Genomic DNA, 25,056 nt, shown 5'->3' on the forward strand with positions numbered 1-25,056 from the left:
AGGAAAATTCCATTCTTCTTTCTTTCTTTCGTGCTATTACTTGGGTCCAATTGGTATCTAGGTGATACAAATTGGTATCTGACCATCTTCACTCTATTTCGCAGATGGTTAGAACTAGAGCAACGACTACGCCAACACTAACACCAGCACCAGCGGGACAGGGTGCGTCTGAGCCAGCCACTGGGGTTGTAGCTCGAGGAAGAGCAGCGGCAAGAGGTCGTGGTAGAGGTCGTGGGAGGACGTCCTCTAGGGGAAGAGGACGAGCACCTAGCCCATCTGATACTAGGGCGGTGACTCCTCCACCGACTGAAGAAGTAATAAGAGAAGGGGAGGATGGGGAAAATGAACAAGTGCAGAATGAGGGATTGCCACCCCCAACCTACCCCAGAGATGATCAATCAGGTTCTCGCTTATCTTAGTGGGTTGTCTGATCAAGGTCAGACACCTCCAGTGTTTTTTGCACCAACACCTCCGGTTTCAGAGGTACAACATGCAGCCACTATGGCTCCTCGTATGGATGCTTCATTAGACATAGACACGTTTCCACGTCTGACTACTGGGCCTATAATGACAAATGATCAACATGAACTTTTCAGTAAGTTCTTGAAATTGAAACCTCCAGTCTTCAAGGGTGCTGAATCTGAGGATGCTTACGATTTTCTGGTTGACTGTCATGAGCTACTACACAAGATGGGTATAGTAGAACGGTTTGGTGTTGAGTTCGTGACTTATCATTTCCAAGGAAACGCCAAAATGTGGTGGCGGTCACATGTTGAGTGTCAACCAATAGAGGCACCACCTACGACTTGGGCGTCATTCTCTAGTTTGTTTATGGAGAAGTATATCCCCCGGACTTTGAGGGATAGGAAAAGGGATGAGTTCTTGAGCCTAGAGTAAGGTAGGATGTCGATCAATGCATATGAGGCTAAGTTTTGTGCACTATCCAGATATGCCACTCAACTTTGTTTCAGTCCACAGGAGCGGATTCGTTGTTTTATGAAGGGGTTGAGGTCAGAGTTGCGGATTTCAGCCTTACAGGTAGCGGCTACGGCAAAATCCTTCCAAGAGGTGGTAGATTTTGTGATAGAAGTGGAAGGAGTGAAGCCAGATGAATTCACCATGGCCTCGACATCAAAGAGGTTTCGAAAGGGAGGTGAGTTTAATGGTTCTTACTCTAGAGGACAGGGTTCTGGAGGTTACTCAGTTCGACCCATTTAGTCTTCACTACAGACTGTAGTTGGGGGTCCACCTCAGACCGGTCAACACTTCTCTAAGAGACCTATGCTTGACTCTAGAGAATGTTATGGATGTGGGGAGACTGGACATATTAGGAGGAATTGTCCCAAACAGAGTTATAGACCCCCAATAGCTAGAGGTAGAGGTGGTCATGGTAGAGGCCGTTATTTTGGAGGACGTGGTGGTCGAGGTAATGGTGTTCACCAAAACGGTCGAGGTGATGGGCAAACTGGAGCCACTACATCACAACATGGTAGGGGCAATGGACAGACAAACGATAGGGCCCATTGTTACGCTTTCCCTGGGCGGTCTGAAGCGGAGGCATCTGATGCTGTCATCACAGGTAATCTTCTGGTTTGTGATTGCATGGCTTCTGTATTGTTTGATCCTGGATCCACATTTTCTTATGTATCTTCCTCATTTGCTAATGGTCTAAATTTACATTGTGAATTACTTGATATGCCTATTCGTGTTTCTACTCCGGTGGGTGAGTCTGTGGTAGTTGAAAAGGTATATAGGTCGTGTTTGGTGAACTTTGTGGGGAGCAACACTTATGTAGATTTGGTTATCTTAGAAATGGATGATTTTGATGTAATTCTGGGTATGACTTGGCTTTCTCCGCAATTTGCGATCTTGGATTGTAATGCTAAAACGGTGACGTTAGCCAAGCCTGGGACAGATCCGTTAGTGTGGGAGGGTGACTACACTTCCAATCCGGTGCGTATCATCTCCTTTATTCGTGCTAAGAAAATGATTAGTAAAAGGTGTTTAGCTTTCTTGGCACATCTCAAGGATGACACTACCCAAGTACCTTCGATTGAGTCGGTTTCAGTGGTCCGTGAGTTTCTGGATGTGTTCCCTGCAGATCTTCCTGGTATGCTACCGGATAGGGATATTGACTTCTGTATTGATCTTGAACCGGGTACTCGCCCCATTTCTATACCCCCTTATAGAATGACTCCCGCGGAGTTAAGAGAGTTAAAGGCACAACTTCAAGAGTTATTGAATAAAGTCTTCATTAGACCAAGTGCATCCCCTTGGGGTGCTCCGGTTTTGTTTGTGAAGAAGAAGGATGGGAGTTTTCGGATGTGCATAGACTACCAGCAATTGAACAAGGTAACTATTAAGAACAAGTATCCTCTTCCTCGCATTGATGACTTGTTCGATCAGTTACAAGGTGTTTGTGTCTTCTCTAAGATTGACTTGAGATCCGGTTATCATCAATTGAAAATACGGGCAACGGATGTGCCAAAGACTGCTTTTCGAACGAGGTATGGGCATTATGAATTTGTAGTGATGTCTTTTGGTCTTACGAATGTCCCTGCTGCTTTCATGAGCTTGATGAACAGGATTTTTAAGCCATATCTGGATCTCTTTGTGATCGTATTCATTGATGATATATTGGTTTACTCAAAGAGCAAGAAGGAACATGAAGAGCATTTGAGAATGGTATTGGAAATGTTGAGAGAGAATAAGCTTTATGCCAAGTTCTCTAAGTGTGAGTTTTGGCTAGATGCAGTGTCTTTTTTGAGGCACGTGGTTTCTAAGGATGGGGTGATGATTGATCCTTCTAAGATTGAGACAGTGAAGAATTGGGTAAGACCTACTAATGTGTCAAAAATAAGGAGTTTTGTTGGGTTAGCTAGCTACCACCGCCGATTTGTCAAGGGATTCTCTTCTATTGCCTCCCAGCTGACGAACTTGACTAAGCAAAATGTCCCATTTGTATGGTCGGATGAGTGTGAGGAAAGCTTTCAGAAGCTCAAGACTCTGTTGACTACTGCACCAATTCTCACCTTGCCAGTGGAAGGTAAGAATTTCATTGTTTATTGTGATGCATCCTATTCAGGTTTGGGTGCAGTGCTAATGCAAGAGAAGAATGTGATTGCTTATGCTTCGAGGCAATTAAAAGTGCATGAACGTAAATATCCAACTCATGATTTGGAATTGGCCGCGGTAGTGTTTGCACTAAAGCAATAGAGACACTATTTATATGGGGTTAAGTGTGAGGTCTACACGGATCATCGTAGCCTTCAGTATGTCTTTACTCAGAAAGATTTGAACTTGAGACAGAGGAGATGGATAGAACTACTGAAGGACTACGACATTACTATTTTGTATCATCCGGGGAAGGCGAATGTTGTAGCGGATGCTTTAAGTAGAAAGGCGGGAAGCATGGGAAGTCTAGCTCACTTGCAAGCTTCTAGACGCCAATTGGCTAGAGAAGTTCAGATTCTGGGTAACGACCTTATGAGATTAGAAGTAAATGAGAAGGGAGGATTTTTAGCTTGTGTGGAGGCAAGATCTTCCTTCCTTGACAAAATTAAGGGAAGACAGTTTGATGATGAGAAACTGCGCAGAATCCAAGATAAAGTGTTGCGAGGAGAGGCTAAAGAAGCGACGATCGATGAGGAAGGTGTTTTGAGGATCAAGGGAAGGGTATGTGTACCCCGCGTCGATGATTTGATCAACACTATTCTGACAGAGGCTCATAGTTCAAGGTATTCGATACATCCGGGTGCAATCAAGATGTACTGTGACCTAAAGCAACACTTTTGGTGTAGTAGAATAAAGCGTGATATTGTGAACTTTATCGCCAAATTTCCAAACTGTCAACAAGTAAAGTATGAACACCAGTGACCCGGAGGAACACTTCAGAGAATGCCCATTCCTGAATGGAAGTGTGAGAGAATTGCAATGGACTTCGTGGTTAGTCTTCCAAAGACATTGGGTAAGTATGACTCTATTTGGGTGATTGTTGATAGGTTAACTAAGTCTGCTCATTTCATTCCGGTCAAGGTGACTTACAATGCAGAGAAGTTAGCCAAAATTTATATCTCAGAAATTGTTCGGTTGCATGGGATTCCACTATCCATCATATCAAACAGAGGTACCCAGTTTACTTTTAAGTTTTGGAAGACATTGCATGCGGAATTGGGTACTAGGTTGGACCTTAGTACCGCGTTCCATCCTCAGACCGATGGTCAGTCTGAGCGAACGATTCAAGTGTTGGAGGATATGCTTCGCGCATGTGTGATAGAGTTTGGTGGCCATTGGGATAGCTTCTTACCCTTAGCAGAGTTCTCCTACAACAATAGCTATCACTCAAGCATTGATATGGCCCCATTTGAGGCACTATATAGGAGAAGATGTAGGTCTCCCATTGGGTGGTTTGATGCATTTGAGGTTAGACCTTGGGGTACTGACCTTCTGAGAGAATCGTTAGATAAAGTGAAATCTATTCAAGAAAAGTTGTTAGCGGCTCAAAGTAGACACAAAGAGTATGCAGATTGGAAGGTTAGAGACTTGGAGTTTATGGAGGATGAACAAGTCTTGTTGAAGGTTTCGCCAATGAAAGGGGTGATGCGGTTTGGTAAGCGAGGTAAACTTAGCCCAAGGTATATTGGTCCATTTGAAGTACTTAAGCGAGTAGGGGAGGTGGCTTATGAGTTAGCCTTGCCTCCAGGACTGTCCGGAGTGCATCCGGTATTCCATGTGTCTATGTTGAAAAGATACCATGGGGATGGAAACTACATTATCCGTTGGGATTCAGTTTTGCTTGATGAGAATTTGTCTTATGAGGAGGAACCTGTTGCCATTCTAGATAGAGAAATTCGCAAGTTGAGATCAAGGGAGATTGCATCCATCAAAGTTCAATGGAAGAATCGACCAGTCGAAGAAGCCAGTTGGGAGAAAGAGGCTGATATGCGAGAAAGATACCCACACCTGTTTACAGATTCAGGTACTCCTTTTCGCCCTTGTTTTCCTTCTTGTGATCGTTCGGGGACGAACGATGGGTAAATTGGTATCTATTGTAACGACTTGTTTAGTCGTTTTGAGCAGCAGATTTTATTTTTGGAAAAACAGGCTGAGGCGACGGACCCCATGACGGACCGTCATGGGCACGACGGACCGTCGCAGGGTCTCGTTTCAAAACACTTAGAAAATCTGAAATTGGTTACTGAAAATCGACTCTCTGAACTTCGTGATGGAATGGCAGGACGGACCGTCACAGGTGTGACGGACTGTCACAGACTCTTCAGAGAAATTGAGTCTCTGAACTCTGTGACGGGCAGCAGGACGGACCGTCGCAGGCGCGACGGGCCGTCACAGACTGCGAAATCCCAGTCAGAGTCGGATTTCTGGTTAAGTTTTCAAGGGGCATTTTGGACTATTCCTGCTATAATTATATATTTCGTGGGTTTATATTAATAACTCAATTTCTTGGAGGATAAAAGAGGTAACCTTGAGTTAAATTATGGGTTATTATTGTCATCTTTTACACTTAATTACATGTTAATTAGGGTAAAAGAAAGAGGGTTTGAATAAGAAAAATAGAAAGAACAAAAAAGAAAGAGAGAGAAGGGAAACGATAGAGAGAGAGACGCTCGAGAAGGGGGGAAAACACAAAGCTTTGGGAAAATTTGCTTGCTTGATCACGAATCTTCGTTGGAGGTAGGTTATGATTTTCATGCTTTCATAGTAAACTCTTAATAGAGAATGATATGTATTGATAGTATTGTAAACCCTGCTATGTGCTTAATTGTATGCATGCATGAACGTGATTATATAATTGTGATTATATTAAGCATGATGAAGTTATTAAATCCCAAATCTTGATAAAAACCTAATCTCTTTTTAATAATGATGCCTTGGTAAGGGAGAAGGCTTGATGAACTAAAGTAATGAGATTGATGATGCCTTGGTAAGGGAGAAGGCTTGATGAGTTGATAGAATGAGATTAGGGGATCGGGTGTCACAAACCGATACGTAGATTTAGGGGATCGGGTGTCACGAACTGACACGTAGATTTAGGGGATCGGGTGTCACGAACCGACACGTAGATTTAGGGGATCGGGTGTCACGAACCGACACGTAGATTTAGGGGATCGGGTTTCACGAACCGACACGTAGATTTAGGGGATCGGGTGTCACAAACCGACACGTAGATTTAGGGGATCGGGTGTCACGAACCGACACGTAAATTTAGGGGATCGGAGTGTCACGTACCAACACAAGAGGATTAATGAATATGAGGGAGCAGAGTGTCACGTATCGACACAAGAGAAATAAAGGTAATGACTTGAAAGATGTTAATATACTCAATCGAATGAACATGATTCCCAAATGAGTATGGTATTGAGGCTTGAGTCCTCATGTGTGAACTTAACGGTAATTGTTAATGATATAGTACTTGCTGTTGCTACATGTTGAGTATCATAGTTGATTTTATGATATTACTTGGTATATATCGATTTCTATTTTGAGTTGGCCGATGATATCTACTCAGTACCCGTGTTTTGTCTTGTTTATTTGTGGAGTGCAGCAAACGTACCGTCATCTTCAACTCAACCGCAATTCTAGCCAGTCTTCGTCACATCGGATCTTCAGGGTGAGCTAATGCTTCTAGCTTGGACTGGATCTTCTTCCTCGTGTCTTGATGCCTTGAAGTTCCGGCATGGACTAGCTTTTATTTATTTTAGTTTCTTAGAATACTCTTAGTTTAGTAATTTGGTCATAGATGTTCTTGTGGTGATGACTTCCAGATTTTTGGGATAATAATAGTTATTGATTTTATTAATGAGTTTGAGTCTTCCGCATTATTTACTGTTGATATTATATTGAAATGTTAGAGTTTAGATTGGTTGGTTCGCTCACATTGGAGGGTAAGTGTGGGTGCCAGTCGCGGCCCGGATTTGGGTCGTGACATTGGATCTCCGTTACAAGTAGTTTTCATGACACTAGAGCAATGTGGTAGTTTGGAGTGAGTGCGATGAGCATCATTTCATACATCGTGAAGTAGACAAAGCACATGATTTTGTTACCCTGAGCTAATTGTTCATCATTTTCATCTACAATCATATCATCACTTTTATATTCACAAAATATTTCATCACTTCTTTGGTGTTCACGTAAAAAATTATGTAATATAACGCAAACAATTATTATAGAGGTTATTTTCATAAAAGATAAAAATTTAGTGTAAAAATTTAATTTTAAAAAAATCCCAAATAATAAATTTGACTCAAATAATAGAAAAAACTAGTGCTCCTATTTGTGAATTTGAGATACTTGTCAAAAATATTTGTCTAATAATAAAAATTTATATAGATAAACATTATTTGTCAAACTTCTCTCCAAATATAACTTGGGAAATCTAGTATTATTTCTGTCTCAAAAAGAATAACCTCCTTCCTTTTAGTCCGTTTCAAAAAGAATAACATCTTTTCTTTTTTTATAACATTTTAATTTCAGCTTGACATGTCACAAGATTTAAGGATAATTTAATACATTTGACAAAATTTTAATTTAGAATAATAGAATTCAAAAATCTTTTTTATATTTTAAAATTTCAGTGTCAAATCAAAGCAATTCATTTTTATTTTTTTTTTAACGGAGGGAGGGAGTACTATTTTGATTGTCAATCCATCGAATCTTATTATTTGCTTTTTAATTGGTATCACGATTGAGATAGTTTCTTCAAAAACTCCATCAACATAATATTTTCCTCTCTATGAATTGGGAATTCAGTGGCTCTTCGAGGTCTGTTTTTTAAATATAGATGAAAGTATGGAGCTTCTACAAAAAAAATTCGTCTGTGCCAACATTCACCGGAACACCATTCTTGACATTCGAAATAAACAATTTACTTCAACTCTGCACCAATTCCAACTCAGTAGACCAAGCCAAACAAACTCATCAACAAGTTATTGTGCACGGTCAAAGCCACAACCCGTTCATCATCACCAAATTGATACAAATATATACAGAACGCGATGATATTAAATATGCCCAGAATCTGTTTGTCAAATTGTCTCAAAGAAATGTGTTTGCCTGGACAGCCATGATTTCATATTTTTCACGTAACCGCCTAATTAAAGAATGTGTCAATACTTACAAGGAGATGAAACGGGAGGACATTTTACCTGATGGATATTTGTTTCCTCTAGTACTGAGGGTTTGTGCTAAGTTTTCAAGCTTGGGTATTGGGGTACAAGTGCACAGAGATGTCATTGTGTGTGGTGTAGAATGGAATCTCCAAGTTAGTCATTCTTTAATTGATATGTACTCTAGATGTTGTGATATTCGGAGTGCTAAACGGGTATTTGATTTGATGCAAGAAAAAGATTTGCTTTCATGGAATTTGATTATTTCGGGATATGTATGTAATGAGTTACTTGATTTGGCTGTTGAGATGTTGGGGCATATGAGTATGGAAGGTTGTCAGCCAGATATAGTAACTTTGAACACGGTGATGGATGCTTATTGTCGGATGGGTCAATGTGATGAGGCAAGGAAAATATTTGCGCTAATCAAAGAACCAAGTATAATATCGTGGACGACTTTGATATCAGGCTATTCTAGAACTGGAAATCATGGTAGTGCATTGAATATTTTTAGGGAAATGATACGTAGAAGAGAAGTTTTGCCTGACCTAGATTGTCTCTCTAGTGTACTTGCGTCGTGTCAGCTTATTGGGGATTTAAGGAGCGCCCAGGAGATTCATGCACACGGGATTAAACTAGAATCAATTTTTGCTTTTCACAGATCCTCTGGTCCTGCATTGCTCACTCTGTATGCTAAATGTGGGAGGATTCAAGATGCAAGACATGTTTTTGAGTTGATGGATAGAACGGATGTTGTTTCTTGGAATTCCATGATTCATGGTTTTGCTGAACTGGGGATGAAAGACTTGGCTGTGGAGCATTTCAAGGAAATGCTGACTATAGGAATCAAGATTACCGAGACCACACTTTCAATTGTTTTGCCAGTTTGTGATGTCAAATATGGGAAACAAATTCATGCATATATATCGCGGAGCAGTTTTTTGGATGCCACTCCCATTTGGAATGCACTTATTCACATGTATTCAAAATGTGGGTGCATTGGAAACGCTATATGTGTATTTTCTCATTTGGCTCATAAAGATATAGTGTCATGGAATACAATAATTGGTGGGTTGGGAGTGCATGGTTTGGGCCAAGATGCCCTGCATCTCATGGAAAAAATGAGTCATTCTGGCGTTCAACCAAACGCTTTCACATTCACTTCAGTTCTTTCAGCATGCAGTCATTCAGGACTTGTTGATGAGGGGTTACATATTTTCCACAGAATGGTGGAGGAATTTGGACTGAACCCCAGAATGGAACATTTTACTTGTGTTGTTGATTTACTAACACGAGCTGGTCGGCTTGAAGATGCCACAGATTTTATAGGAAAAATGTCTGTTCAGCCAAACAAGCATATATGGGGTTGTGTACTTGCTGCTGCCTTAGCACACCAAAAAGTGAGCATTGGAGTTCTTGCTTCGGAGAATTTAGTCGAGTTGGAGCCTGAAAATCCAGGACACTATGTAACATTGTCAAATTTGTATACTAAAGCTGGAAGAATAAGTGATGCTCTTGCAGTGCGAAAAATAATGGAAATCAAGGGGTTGGTAAAGAGTTCTGGTTGTAGCTGGGTAGTGGATGGAAATTGAGAAGAGAAAAAGAGATGTAAATGTTTTACCTTAATCTTCGCCAGATTCAAAATTTCTAACTTGAGGTTTTGGCATTTTGAATGAAATTAAAGACTTTGACATCATACTTCTTGAACTTGCTTCAGCTCCTTGATATTTTAAAGGTTAAGGTTAGTTAGAGATACTAAAATTTTGCCTGTCCTTGATAAGTGTTTACTATATTTACAATGAACACTTGACTAAGCTTAGCTTGCTGCCTTTCTGCATTACTCCATTGTGGACAAATAGTTGCACTGTGTCATCTTTTTATTTACTGAAAAGGGTCTAAATTAATGATTTTTGCTAAGGAGGTTAGGAAAACAAAAATGAAGTGATTGAAATTTTAACTTGGAACCATAGATGAATTTTGAACCCATTAAACCACCCAACTAACTATTAATATTGTGTTCAACAGATTCAAAATCAATATATAGATATGGAAAAGTAAAATAAATTCTGTTATATATGTAAAAAGTATAATTTCATGTTTAGAGAGTTCAAGTACCTCGTGCTCCTAGATCCCCCTCGTTTGCATGGAAGTGACATGAAAGTAGAGTTAAGAGATGCACAATCAAGCTAAGATGACATTATTTTACTGAATGAGTATATATTTACTATATTCTGGAACCGTGCTCTAAAGTTTTGCAGATTATAAAGGATTAAGTTTGATCGGCATTAATTATAATTTATGTACTAATCTCTCCATTTTAGTTTTAACATTGTATTCTTCTTCTTATAGTAGGGAATTGATCTCTAATTCCAACACTAAACTTAACTTGTTAAACACCACAAGATTCATGTTGGATCGTATTGCCATTTCATTCAAGAAGTTGAAACGATTAGTAAAAAAAACAAACTTTTATCAACATAATTATGTCTTCTATTTACAAAGCCCATCACACCTCCGAACAAATTGAAAACTACTTCTTTGAACAATTTTTTTGTTGTCTAATAAGTCCTGAATATAAACAATTTCATGTCTTATGACATGAATACACGCAATACTTACATTTATATGTACATACGGAAAATATAATATAATGCGCCTCCAAGGCCAGACATGCGATAAAGTTGGAATAATACAGAAGATTAGCATGATTCCTGCACAAAGATGATATTTACAAAAATAAAATACTAGCGCGCTAGTGACCGATCCCCGGACTATGACCGTCTACATGTCCAGGAGATGGTGAGGCAAGTGGATACTCATTGTTTTGAACAGTGAATTCTGCCAGCTTTCTACTCTCTAGAGCATTAGGTTTCATCAAATATTTTTTGTCCTCAAATTTGATGTTTCTCCCCTCAATAGATTCAACAATATTAGAGAAGATCATTGAAAGGACAAAGATAGCAAGGATATTATTCTTTGTTTGAGACATATTAAGGGAATTAAATGAGAGAAATAGGAGTAATGAAATTGATGGGATGCTCTTAACCTCTTTCTTCCATAGAGTATTTATACAAGAAAAAAAAAGGGGGCAAATTATGAGTTATTGGATCCTCACTATTTGGAGATTCTCACATGTATAAGAAAAAAAGCTGCGCCACTGACTTTTTTCCTTTTATTTGCAATACGTGAATGCAAATGGTGGTAAACGCCAGGGTGGAGCTAGCCTTTGCGAGTTCACCCGAACTCACTACTTTCAATTTAAATTAGTTAGTTATTTATTAGGGGCGTACATGACAGGGTTGATTCGGGTTTTTCAAATATCAAACCAAATTATTTGTATAAAAATTTAAATTTATAAATCAAATCAAACTAATAAAATCAAATCAACTCGGGCTGGTTTGGATTTTTCAAATATCAAACAAAATTATTATGTCAAATTTTCAAATTTATAAATCAAGCCAAATAATAAACTTCGTACTTTTTCAGATTTTTGGATTTTTCGGTAAAGTTTGCATCCAAACATATAACTAACTTATGCTTCAAATATTTCTTTAGTTCAACCAAAATATTATTATCTAAGGCATTTCTTAAAAAATTAACAAAGTATGAGATGAATATTAATGTTACAAAAATATTCAATTAAAAACAATAATGAAATCATAATATAAAATAAATATTGTTAAGTCATAATAAAAACTATCATCATTTTAAAATTCTAAATCATGCTAAAATAAGTTTAATAAGTATTAGTTACATTATTAAATATTTAAGAAAAATTAAAATTAGATTATGTATTTTAATTATCTAACTAAAGAACAAATATTCAATGTTATTATCACTCTCATTGTTGAATTGATTTCTTTTTGCATTAGTATTGATTTGATTTTGATTTAAATTTTATTATAATTATCAACATCTATGAATTATAATTTTTATTGGACCATTCCGAATTCTAAGTTTTAAACTTGAAATAATATATTAAAAGATAAAACTATGAAATAGTATAAGAAATATTTTAAAATTATATCAAAGTAAATATTTTTATGTATAAATAAATTTTAAAACAACATATATAATGTCGAGTTGGTTTGGTCTCGGGTTATTTTTTTAGTTAAACCAAAACTAACCCAAATATAGTCTGGTTTCTTTTTCCAATACCAAATCAAGTTAAATCAAACCACTAGCCGAGATTTTTCTCGGGTTGACTCGATTTGCGATTTGGTTCGATTTTCGGTTTGATTTTGTACACCCCTAGTATTTATATAAACAATCCTTTTTTTTTTTTTGGTCTCAATCTAGTTTTTTTTACTAACCTTAAGGAGAAATTACACGGATAAACAAACATATATTAGTTGAGTTGCTAACATAGTTATAGTTTAAATTAATTACCACTCACGGCCTCTTTTTAGCTATAATTATGTGTGCTCTCTCCTCTATTATACAGAAACAAATACAAATTATACATATACATGTATAATTATATGATTGATATACAAATATAATTCACCTGTCTTCACTCTCTGCTCTCTCTTGCTCGCATCTCTCCTCGCTCTCTCAATTTTGCTTGCCTATCTCTTCCTTCTTCCAATCTCGCTTGTTTCTCTCCACTCTCTAACATTTAGCTGTGAATTGTTATTAGCATATTACAGCTATTGAGTCTAATTAAATTTATTTTAGTGGCTATTTGTGAAATTTTCCCTTTTTATATGACATATCAATATTTTAAATTGTTGATTATTGTGATTTATCTTACTTGTTACCTAGTTTTCAAATATATAATTTTTTTATTTCAAAAGATTTAAAGCTTCTTTTTTTGAATTCATGATTAAAGTTTAGAAGTTTGAATCTCAAATTAAATTGTACTACGTAAATTAAAAAAATGACATCAATTTTTTTCGTTTTATAAATACGGAAAATTATAAATTTAGACCTTGATAATTTCAAAGAACTAGAATTATAAGCCTATATATACATTTCAAATTCTAGTTTTGTGGCTAAAAATCGCAAGGAAACTACATTATTGAGTCATTCTAGAGCAAAATCTTATGATGAATAACTTAACTCAATGATGTAAAATTCTGCGTACAACCTAATTATAAAGTGTTTTTGCACAACACTGTTCGATTTACTCCCTCATTTTCATTTTATTTGTATCATAATAAATCTTCAATTTTATTTGTCCATCTTAGTAAATTAAGAAAATTATATTACTTTTATTCACCTTTAGTATTAACTAACTATTAAACATCATTTATAAGTTTTGTTTAATAAAACAAACGATTGCTTAAAAATTCTTAATGAATGTGTCAGTGTTGTCAGGTAAGGATAATATAGTCGAATAATATAAAATAAACCAAGTACTTAATTACAATAATTTTAACTTTAATAATTTATAGCTATTCACCTTAAGTATTAACTAACTATTAAACATCATCAATAAGTTTTGTTTAATATAACAAGCTATTGCTTAAAAATTCTCAATGAATATGTCCATTTGTCAAAGTAAGGATAGTATAATCGAATAATATAAAATAAATGAAGTACTTAATTGCAACAATTTCAACTTTAATAATTTATTACAAATGTAAGCCCATAAGTTGGGAAATCAAGGTAGCTACATTTAATAATGAAGATGTTTGTTGTGGTAGGTACAATTAAAACGAAAATAGTATGAAAAAATTGAACAACTTTAAATTATATTGTATGCTTTTGACCAATTATATGTACGTTCCTCCTTTGGTTTGGTGTTTTAACTTTAATAAGTTGAGCATGCGCCCAACTAGCCAGGGGAATCTGACAATATTCCAACTACTTTGCGGCTTAACTATATAATTTTTTTTATATATATAATGCTAAGCAACACTTGAATATCTTGCTCCTACTTTTATGTCCATCCACACAACACAAACACCGATCTTTCGACTTATAGTTTATATAATTGCGCTTCATAAAAAATATAAATATGTATATTTTGCGATATATATACACAAAAAGATAGTTATATAATTTCGCTAAACATATACAAAAGAAAACAATTGTATAATCTGTCTTTGTATAAAGCGAGAAAGACAAAAAAAATTGGGCAGAGGAAGATAGTATTTGTATAAAAATATATGCATTTTGTATTTGTATATACAATTTTCTCTCGTTTTATATAAACACAAACACAATGTATACATTTGTTTTTGTATAAAGTGAGAGAGGCGAGTGAGCTAGTGAGATCTAGGAGAGGGAAACAAAAATATGTGTATATATTTAATTTTCTCTCGCTTTATACAAACACAAACACATTTTTACATTGCGTTTTTGTATAAAGCTATAGCATTTAATTTGAATTAATAGTTTGTTATTATAAAAAATTCTCCCTTTAAAATAACTTATTTCTTTAATGTTAAGGGTGTTATTGAATATTTGTCAATTTAAGTCTTGAATTTTTGAAAATGACGATTATTATGAGATGATTTTTTTTTATCGAAAGCATAGTTAAAGTAGGATCGAGGAAAAATTAACAAATAATTCCCATAAATTTCTCGGTGGATCTAATGTCTTTTTCATATCACTTTCTTCATTTTCAATTAGAGGTTTGGGGTTTGAATTTTATTGAATACTAAATTATCTTTGTTCGGGAGCATTTTATTTCCTAATGTGAAATTTAATGATATGAATTTGAATTAAGTTGGATTCCAATGTTGATATAAAAAATCGAGTAGGAAACCAAAATATATATTTCATTTTTCCTAGTTTATGTGATTCATTTTTCTTTTTAGTTTATGCAAAAAAGAATGACATAATTTTATATCAATTAACAGTTTAACTCTAAAATATATTTATTTTATTCTTAATAAAATGATTTATAGCCTCATAATATAAACATTTGAAATTTATTTTAAACCCCAATTATTTTTTAAAAGAAAAATTTGAAACTCCCGATAAATCAAACTAACTCATATAAATTGAAATGAATCGAATATACATTGGGAAAACCCATATGCGGGCCTTTAGCTAAAACAATTCTCTCCTACTCTTTCTCTCTCCAAATATGAATCGTCTACTCAAAATCTTCTTAAATTAGTAAAATATCAAAAGCCTTTTACAACTATGTTTTTTATAGCACACTCGTCCTGCTTTTATTTTGATTGCTTTAAACTGTAAATTGCAATGACTACCTTCCCAATGGGATGAATTATTTGGGTGCCAAATAAAGTCTGCACCTCCTATATAATGCTTGAGGAATAACCTGCATAAATGTATGAATTAAATTTTATGATTATACTTTTTTTTTAAATCAATGTATCATTATTCACCTCCTACATAATGCTTGAGGAATAATCTGCATAAATGTATGAATTAAAATTTTATGATTACACTTTTTTTTTAAAATCAATGTATCATTATTTTTAATAGTTTAGATAGTCATGCATATTCTGATGTTTAAGCAAATAAACAGGAGATAAAATCTTAGACGGTCACTCAACTTTGAATAGTTTACTTAGAAAGTCACTTTATTTTGAATTGTTTACTTAGAAAGTCAATCAAATTTTTAATTCATAAGTCACTCAACTATTGATGTTTTACTCAGAAAATCACTTAATCAATTTAAAACTATATTTTCATTAAATTTTGTAAAAGTACAAAAGATTGTTAAGTTATTTTAAAAATAAATAAATAAGATACTTAATTTACTTATTGTTTTTTTTACTACCTTTTCATTTTAAGAAATAGTAGAAGGTCCGTTACTGCATTTTTTAAATTACTTCTTATCAATTCCAATTTTTTTTTTGGTAATCTTATAACAATTTAGTTTTAGTTTTACAGTTAGTAGAATCGAGAATTTTTTTCTTTTGGGGTTGGGGGTTGCAATTGTTACTCTACATTTTTACGTTTCTTTTTAGAAAAATTATAATTAAATAATTGGAGCGGACAATAAAATAATTAAAATAAATATCTTATTATTTCTTTAAGAATAGTTTAAGATAAAATTTAATGAATTTTTTTTAAAAAAATTCATTGAGTGACTTTATAAGGAAATATAAATAATTGGATGACTTTCTAAGTGAAAAGTCATCAGTTGAATGACTTTTGAGTTATAAAACAAAGTGAAGTAAATAACTTAAAGTTGAGTGACTTTCTGAATAAAGAATTCAAAGTTGAGTAACGATCCGAAATATTAACTCAAATAAACAGTCATCAAATGTGTATTTAGATTTAGATATTTTAATTTCAACGAATAAATTAGTTAAATACAATCTAAAAACTAAACCATGATCTGTTCTTGACGAGAAAATTTATAATAGTTAACAGTAACAATAACAAAATATTAAAAGGGAAAATCATGAAACCACACTAGTCGCCCTTATAATTGTTAAGACCGGAAATAAGCAGGTGCAACACGGAAGCTAGCAAAGCAAACCTCAAAAGACCACGAGTAAAAAGACAACGAGAAATATACCAAAAGACACAAAGATTTAACGTGGTTCGGTCAATCGACCTACGTCCACAAAGGAGATGAGCAATCCACTATAAATATGAGAGTACAAAATACAGAGGGAAACAACCTCAACCAATTCACTCGGAATACATGGGAGGTTTCCACAAGTGATAACGTATCAAGCTTGTGACCCACAAATTCTCCCTCTAACCAAACTCTCAAAGCCTTTAAGACTACATTGTGAATGCTAATTAAGTTAGAAAGAACATGTCTCTATTTATAGAGTCCTAAACCTTTTCCTACAAGAAAAAAAGATTAGTCAATCCAAAACTTTTTCCTAAAAGGAAAACTATTTATGGTAAGAAATTCAGGGCAAATAAAACCCAACAATAATTTGATTCGACTATACACACACTGTTTTTTCTACTACATACATTTATGTTTTATTTTTCAAAAATATGAAACGATATATATTGATTTTCATGTTTAGCAAAATTGACAATTACCAAATGGAATCCTCGATCTTCCTTCAACAAGGCACCACATGATTAGTTTTCCAACACATTTTTCTAATGTTGCGTCCGTACCAATACAAATTAAAACTAAACAAAAATAAAAAGACCAATAATATAAACGCTAGAAATAGCTAGGCTAGTACAATAATCAAAACCTCTTGACAAAATAAAATTGACCTTATAAATTGAATCTTAACCTAAAAAAGAATTCCAAACATACAAGTTATATATAAATTGAATCTTAACCTAAAAAAGAATTCCAAACATACAAGTTATATATTGTTTGTTGTAATTAAGTGGAAATTCAGCCCACTATTCTCTTTTATTTCTTTCATCAATTTGGGCAGGCAACGCATGTAAATGCGCATTACACAAAAGCACAAAAAAGTCACTCAAAAATTAGCAATACCTTAATTAGCTTATTTCATGGGAATATGCTTAGAGCAAGATCAAAAGGCCTACCATGCCCCTCTTAATTAAATTAATCAATGCAACACTAATACAAATTATATTTTATAACAAGCCAAGATTGTGTACTTATTAAGAATGAGTGGAAAAATTATATTTTCTCCGAGCGATTTAATTATATAGAGTGCTGCTTATAAATATCTATATCTATTATTGTTATGAAATATAATATAGTGGCAATTATATTATTGTTACTGACCGTTTATTTGTTGTAGTTTGCCATGACCGATCGGGCATATTTTTCAATTATAATCTTGATTCTAAATTTCTACCTCTAAATCACTTTTGCCAAGATAACTTTCATGAAGAAACATTGGGTTGTTTCAAGTATTTAAAAAAGCAACTAGTTACTCGACGATGGAAGATATTAAATCTCAGTAATATTTTTCCCGATATACATCATATAGTTAAAAAATAGTATAATAGTTTCCTGCTAGTTTACAAGTAAACTCTGATTATTCAACAAAAAATTGCAAGAATAACAACTATCAACCATCTAAGTAGAAAAGAAAAGGAATTAATCAACAAATTTTACATAGCATAAGCACAATGTACGTACCATAAATAAATTTAGGACCTTTTTGGTTCAAAATCATGGGAAAAAATCCTGTCTCCCTCCCTTTTTACTAATTATAGTATAATGATAATTACTTGAGCTACAAATATCAATAATAGTGCTGGTGCAACACAGCTTAGCATGCATAAAGCTGACCTAATTCTCTAAGTTTAAGTAGAGTAATATACTGTCCTTTAATTACTTTGAATTTTCAGTGGGGCCAAAGCTAACATAAAGGAGATGCCTCTCCAGGACTTGAGGAGCCAACTAATATATATGCAATATCAAAATGAAGATTCATATACCACTTTGAATCTCATCATGTGGTTCCCATTTGCAGGGAAGTAAAGGGGTGGCAAGTCTTAACCCAACTAGAATTTTAAAATACTGTCTTGCCGCGTTTAGCATTTTTCACTATAGTTTGTCTTGCACTGACCCGTCCTGCCCCATTAAGCCCTACCTGCCCTTGGCCCTTCATCAAGGAGTTGGTTGGCTTCACTTATTTCTTTAGATATCGATTTTTCGACCCTTATAGCTAGAGCGCTCAATGGGCCAGACCAACCCAACTCATTATTGAGGTAGGTTAGGGTAGGGTAGGGTTGAGATAAGCTCATTTAAAACTAGAGCTTATAAGCCTGACCTATATAAGTCTTTAGCCCTTGAGGCTTGATTTTGGTCGGACCAAAATCAACCCATGGGCCAACACTATGATGTAATATTATGAATCCTACTAGATTTTTATACGTCTTGATATATATATCTCGAATTATATGGACTCAAAATTAAATTAATTTGTTCTAAATACACTATATCCAAGTAGATTTGTATGTATCTACGATACATAGACCGGGGGCTCTATGCTTTATCATTAAGGCCTTTGCCTTAGGCCCCAATTTTTGGAGGCCCCAAACTTTTGTTAAGATTTAATTGCGTGTCAAATTTTTTATAGAAAAATTAATTATTTATGGTAAAAAGTATATTTTTTTAAAATAAATTATTTTATCCACTTTAACATCTTTTGTAATTTGTTAAAAATAAGAATTAATAGTGAAAAGTGTCGGAAAAAGTAAATTACAATTTATTTTTTAAAAAAAAAAATTAGTTTCGAGCATAACAAGAGTATAACCATAGTAAAATGAGGTATATCAAGTCAACTTCTTGAGTCAAATTGTATGGTTCTTACTCTTATATCTTTATTTAATATTTATCAACTTATTACTTATAGCACTATGTTAGCAATACATATAATAATTGTTTCACTTGAAAGATGTTTTTTCATGTTGAGTTGATAAAATCTTACCTAAAACTAGTAACTGAAAAAATAATACTAAGTACTAATAATTTCCATCTAAATAGTGTAATTTTTATTTATTTTTGAATAAATACGTACATAAAGCGTATTATATATTAGGCCGCGAATTGAAATTTCACTCTAAGTCCCCAATTACGTTGAGTCGCCCCTAACATAGACAAATATGCTCCCTCACTTCACTCACATTTTGTTTGTCACTCTCTGATTGCACTCATGTATCTCTTATGTGAGGCACATGCTAATTATACTAGATTTTTTGCGAGTGTTATTGAAATAGCACCATAATTGTCATATTTGATTTGAAAATCTTCTCATTTTCTTGGTTTTGTAGAATTATTAGTTTGAAAAGAAAAAAATGAAAAAAGAAGGGCTAGTCTGCCCCAACCCTCGGCCCTTCTAGAATTGGGCTGGATTGAAAACTTTCAGGCCCTTCCAAATGAAGGACCGGCACATCCTACCCTTTCAAATTCCTTAATCCTCAAGGCTTGGACTCGATGGGACTAGATTGGCCCTTTTTGACAGCTCGAATTATAGTTAGATCTGTCCTTGATTAGACGGTCTTAATCGAAAGGAGCGATATGGACAGTACGGATCTATATCACATTCAACTTATTTAAAACTAAATTATAAATATTGTATTTTATTTCCTTTTAACATTTGTATAGACATGTCAGACAAATTCCTTTGACGGCCCCCTCCCATTTTAGATATGACATTCAAATGTGACTTACACATAAAAGTCATCTTTCATCTTTCTTTTTTGTTGGACAATAGATGTATTTATAACTAAAAAATTTGTAACAAATAGAGCTCTGAATGGATCAAAGTCAAATTCCTAATTTTAGAATTAGGAGACAGAAAAGATTGAGAACTTTGGTTTAAATTGTATATGTGTGTGTGTTCTTGATATATTTGCCTCGAGTAAATGAGTAAGTGAGAAAGAATTGAGAGTGATAATATAGATTTCAATGTTGTATTGCATAAAAATGCAAAGGAATGACACAGGCTGATCCGTCGCTATTTTGCTTGTAGCTAACGAAAATCTAAAACTAATTTATCACTAAATAAGATTAGCAATGAATTTTGCTCTTTAACTACAAAATTTGTTTGTCGGTGAACGTGTAGGGGCTTTCTAAGCCATCCATCGTTAAATTAACAATCTTTTGGTCATTTTTGTTGCTATTTATTTTAATGAAATTGGAGGATTTTTCTGTGGCTGATGACTTAGCAAATTGATGGGAGAATTAGACTTGGAAAAAAATCACACATCAATGAAATGTGAATTTTACAACAAAATATTCAAATATGGTTTGGCAAAGTTCTTATGTCATTTTTATACTTTAAAATGGAGGACTATTTTGCTATTTTTACTCTTTTTATATTGGAGGACTAATTAATACTAATGTTAACTACTTAACCTGTTGAAATAGCTAGACGTTTCAATTTAATTTTTTTTACTATACATTTTACTGTTTCATTAGTCTATTATTAACTGTCAATAACAAAGTTAACATTCTGTTAGTTAGTTATTAGAATGAGTTTGTTAGGAATTGTTAGAATCTACTAGATGGTTCTAGAATGATGTGTTGGTCAAGAGACAAACCTTTACTGATGGGGAGTACAAACAAATCATGAAACTTTTATACAGAGAGATGAAACAGGTCAATCTATTAGGTATGACCACTTGTTTATTATATCATGTTGCTTCACAAGAATAGATAATAGATTCTGGTGCTACTCACCATATTACATCAGCTAAGGAAATTTTTTCAAGAAATCATGATGTAGTCAAGTCAAATAGTGATAATGTGAATCTTCCTACTGGTGCAAAGGCTGATGTATCACACATTGGAGAAGCTGTAGTTTTTAAAGATGAAGTTGTGCAGGATGTATTACTTGTGCCTGATTTCAAATGCAATTTGTTATCAGTATCCAAGATCACTAAACAACTTTCTTGTTTTGTCTCCTTCTATCCTGATTTTTGTATTATTTATGTTCAATTGAATACAATGTATATGAAATTGATACTTGATGCATCAAATTAATACTAGATACATATTATATATTCATAATATTAGATCGTATTAATAGATGCATCAATTTAATACTAGATACATATGACAAATACACAAAATTGAATACTATATACTTCTATGATACACGTGAATGTATTTGTTATGATATTCATTTATCTAAGTGTTTAGATTGTTGGATACATCATATATTGATAATAGATTCATCAAATTATTGAATTCATATTTAGTATTAAAATGAAATTAATCAAAACACATGACCAAGATATACATGTATTTGTCTTTTATTAATAATATAAATAAGTTTATTGTTTTAAAAGAATAATAAAATGAAATCAATTAAACATAGATAGATACACTCCTCGATTTTTGTTTTATAATGGGATTTGATTAATTTAATCAGATTATATTAAGAAATTTGATTAATTTAAATTTTCAAAATTAATTGTCCCTTTGGGAGATACATGTATCTCGCGGATTCAAACTCGTGTATCCTAAGCATGAATTATGGTAGAGGAAATAATATTTGAAACTATCGAAAATCTTAGTAATTAGGACCTAAACTAGTGTAATTTATGTAGTTTGCCGTTTTATCAATTCTTAGTTTAATTTTTAAATATTACTTTTTCTTGATGCGTCTTTGATATCCTTTTTACTTTTAGAATCTGAATTTTTAGGATTATTTAATTATTTTAATCAGTTAATTCTATATAATTAATTGAATAATTAGTTAGATAGCTAGTTAATGAGGTTAAAATAGATTGGTTAGTTAGATGGGGGTAAGGGATTTGGGCTTAGTTTTTTGGGCTACTCTGTCGGGCCAATTTCAGAAGCCCAAATTGTACATTACCCTGTACAAGGCCTGAACACCTGAATTGAATTCATACAAATGACCCTATTTTGAAACCTTTAATAATTTAAAAATAAAATTAATAAATCAATAATTTTATTAAATATAAACCTTGATGAAAGAGTTGACCATTCTAAAACCAAACCACAATTGTGTGTAAACGCCTTTGACAGCTGGGTCTTATTACAATTGACGAGACTTTCGTATAAACGCCGCTCAATATGGCGGCCCTCCCAACTGGCATTTTCTGGTCAAACCCTTCCAACAACTCTATAAATTTGTCTACTTTCCTTTTCTTTTTCCTCTCTTCTTTTTTGTTTGCACTTTGAAGTCTAAACAAGGTTCGTTTTTTTTTTTTCTTTCAAATAAATAACAAATTTTGTCCATTGAGCATGATATGACTTGTGATAAAATATATATTTCAATGACCAATATAAGGCCCGAAGCCAAACTAAAGTTAGTAAAATAGTACTAGTACTGTAAACGTAATGCTGCCCACAAATTGAGAACAGAAAAAATCATTTCACACTTCCCAATTTTCACACCTTTGATTGTCCTTTCTTCCCATCAACACAAACTAAAAAACAAACTTCCCATGTCCACTCAATAGTCCTACCATGCTTCTCAATTTAACTACACAACAAATATTAAAATTATAAACCTAGCCCTAATTTTTGACCTGCTAATTCACAACTAACTTCAGCTAATCCAACTCTAGAGTTTGCAAGATCAAATTCCATCCAGAAATTTTGTTGGTGATGGTGTCCAATAATATATGCAGCTACTCCTAGTAAATCTGAGTTTCCCATCGTAAAACAATACACTTGATCCTTACCTCTCGTTACTCCAGCTAATTTGTAGAGCAATTTTTCACCCACAACGCTCATTTCCACACCCGGAAACATCAATGTTACTGGTGGCAACTTCGGTAGTATTGTACGAGTCGACTCGACTAAGTAACACAAGTCCATCGCCCCCTGGAACACAAAATTTGGGTCGTTCAAGACTCTCAACACGCCTTTGGTTTGTTTAATGAACTCATTTTTTAATGCAGTGTAAGCCGGGCCAAGTAGATAAGTAAATTGAGTACCCGAATCAACCATGGTTTGACCCGCTCCAGTATGATCCGGTATGAGTACAGATTTAGGCAAGGGTAAAATCGTCTCACCAACTTTAATTCCTTCCAACTGAACCGTATAAGCAACCCGATCAAAATAAGGTAACGGAGTTGACATTTGAACCAACGGAGTGTACTTCCTTGGTTTAAGCCAAGGCAAATTCGCATCTCCAAATAAGAGAACGCCGTTACTGTCACGACCCGAAATACAATAAGAGAATTTCGGGTAACCCATTTGTGTAACAAAAGATAAACCACCACGGTTCATTCCTATTAACCCGGTAGTCCTTGAGTCTTCCGGGTTTGAACTTGAACTCATATCCATGCACCCGAATACAACACCGGGTAAATTCAAATTATCGATACGAAAAGTTTCCGTAGCTAAATTACCTTCAACAGAAGAACTGTCAGCGTAGGATAGCGTAGCATGGCAGAGTTTTTTCGGGTCACATGAAACGGGTATGGAAAAATCCCGGGTTTTCACCGTGCATGTCGGTGAAGAACAGGGGATAGCAGAGTATGAAGAAGAAACAAGAGGGTTAAAAATTAAAGGTGTTGTTGGGGTTTTTTTACAATGAACCCAAGAAAGTTCACTTCCAGTATCAAGCACCATGACAACTTGTTGCGGAGGTGACCCAATAGAAAGAGAGACAGTAAGCGAAACATTATGATGAAAAGCAACTTTGTTTGGGGGTTTCGAAGCGGAGATAGATGGCGTTTTCTTGGCTATGAGGGGAAGAATCAATGAATGTTTAGTAGCAATTGATTGAATGAATAAGACAGAAAATACAAGGTGAAGAAGAAGAACATTTACAGAGTCATCCATAACCGAACAAAGATAAAGAGTAATTAATTGTTCATGAAAAAAGAAAATTGGAGGGGATTTTGAATGTTTTGAGGCTCTCTCTGACTAGTGAGCAGTCATTACTGAATTTTCAGAATTTGTTTTCTTCTAGTGTAGTTGTTGAAAATGTCCCCTTCGTACAATAGTAACCGATAATCTCGAAAAATATATATAGATGGGGATATTAAAAAAAATAATTTTTAACTAACTATTTTTTACAAAATACATAACATTAATTCATTACCAATTATGGTGTATAAAATATTAACCTAAATAGCATATTTTTATTCTAATATACCTGAGAATCGATTATTCATATATTAATCATTAAATAACCTAAATAGCAAATATTTTCATATAAATGAGAAATCGATCATTCATATATATACCTTAAATATATGTGTATGCTTTAAATTCAAAAAGTTTATTCCATTAATAGACTATAAATATATATTTGACAAAAAGAATCTCTCAATATAATAAATTTGTACCATGTATATAAATTTTCCATAAATTTATATATAAAATATAGTAATAATCTGATTTTACTATGAACAATATTTATACCATAAAACATATATATATATATATATATATATATATATATATATATATTAAACCAAAAAAGTATTTCAAAGTTTAAACATAATAATTTACACCATAAACAATTACTCTAAAAGTTATGGCAAAAATATATCAATAATCTAACTTTCATATGGTATGTTTATACCATGATTTATTTTAGATAATAACTATAAGAATTTTATACCATACATATACTACGAACAAAAAATTATATGTAATAATATT

General features: G+C 33.8%; 2 protein-coding genes and 1 non-coding gene across 3 annotated transcripts; 2 read left to right on the forward strand and 1 right to left on the reverse strand.

The window, feature by feature from the left end:
* The first annotated feature begins 7,612 nt into the window (after positions 1–7,612).
* On the forward strand, positions 7,613–9,821 carry LOC101265993 (pentatricopeptide repeat-containing protein DOT4, chloroplastic). The gene has a single exon (XM_004233389.5). It carries the CDS (start codon positions 7,799–7,801, stop codon positions 9,713–9,715), a length of 1,917 nt encoding a protein of 638 aa, XP_004233437.1. The 5' UTR covers positions 7,613–7,798; the 3' UTR covers positions 9,716–9,821.
* Positions 9,822–10,777: 956 nt separating this feature from the next.
* On the forward strand, positions 10,778–10,880 carry LOC112939963 (U6 spliceosomal RNA). The gene has a single exon (XR_003245841.1). It is a non-coding gene; the product is annotated as a U6 spliceosomal RNA (small nuclear RNA).
* Positions 10,881–22,787: 11,907 nt separating this feature from the next.
* On the reverse strand, positions 22,788–24,493 carry LOC101265702 (aspartic proteinase PCS1-like). Its single transcript, XM_004233388.5, has one exon. It carries the CDS (start codon positions 24,226–24,228, stop codon positions 22,939–22,941), a length of 1,290 nt encoding a protein of 429 aa, XP_004233436.1. The 5' UTR covers positions 24,229–24,493; the 3' UTR covers positions 22,788–22,938.
* Between the last annotated feature and the right edge of the window lie 563 nt (positions 24,494–25,056).

This window comes from Solanum lycopersicum, chromosome 2, assembly GCF_036512215.1.
Source record: "Solanum lycopersicum chromosome 2, SLM_r2.1".
Classification (NCBI taxonomy): Eukaryota; Viridiplantae; Streptophyta; class Magnoliopsida; order Solanales; family Solanaceae; genus Solanum; species Solanum lycopersicum.

What these genes read in the sequence shown, in the direction of transcription:
- LOC101265993 (XM_004233389.5), top strand. Translation starts at nt 7,799, where the DNA reads ATGAAAGTATGGAGCTTCTACAAAAAAAATTCGTCTGTGCCAACATTC.
- LOC101265702 (XM_004233388.5), bottom strand. Translation starts at nt 24,228, where the DNA reads ATGGATGACTCTGTAAATGTTCTTCTTCTTCACCTTGTATTTTCTGTC.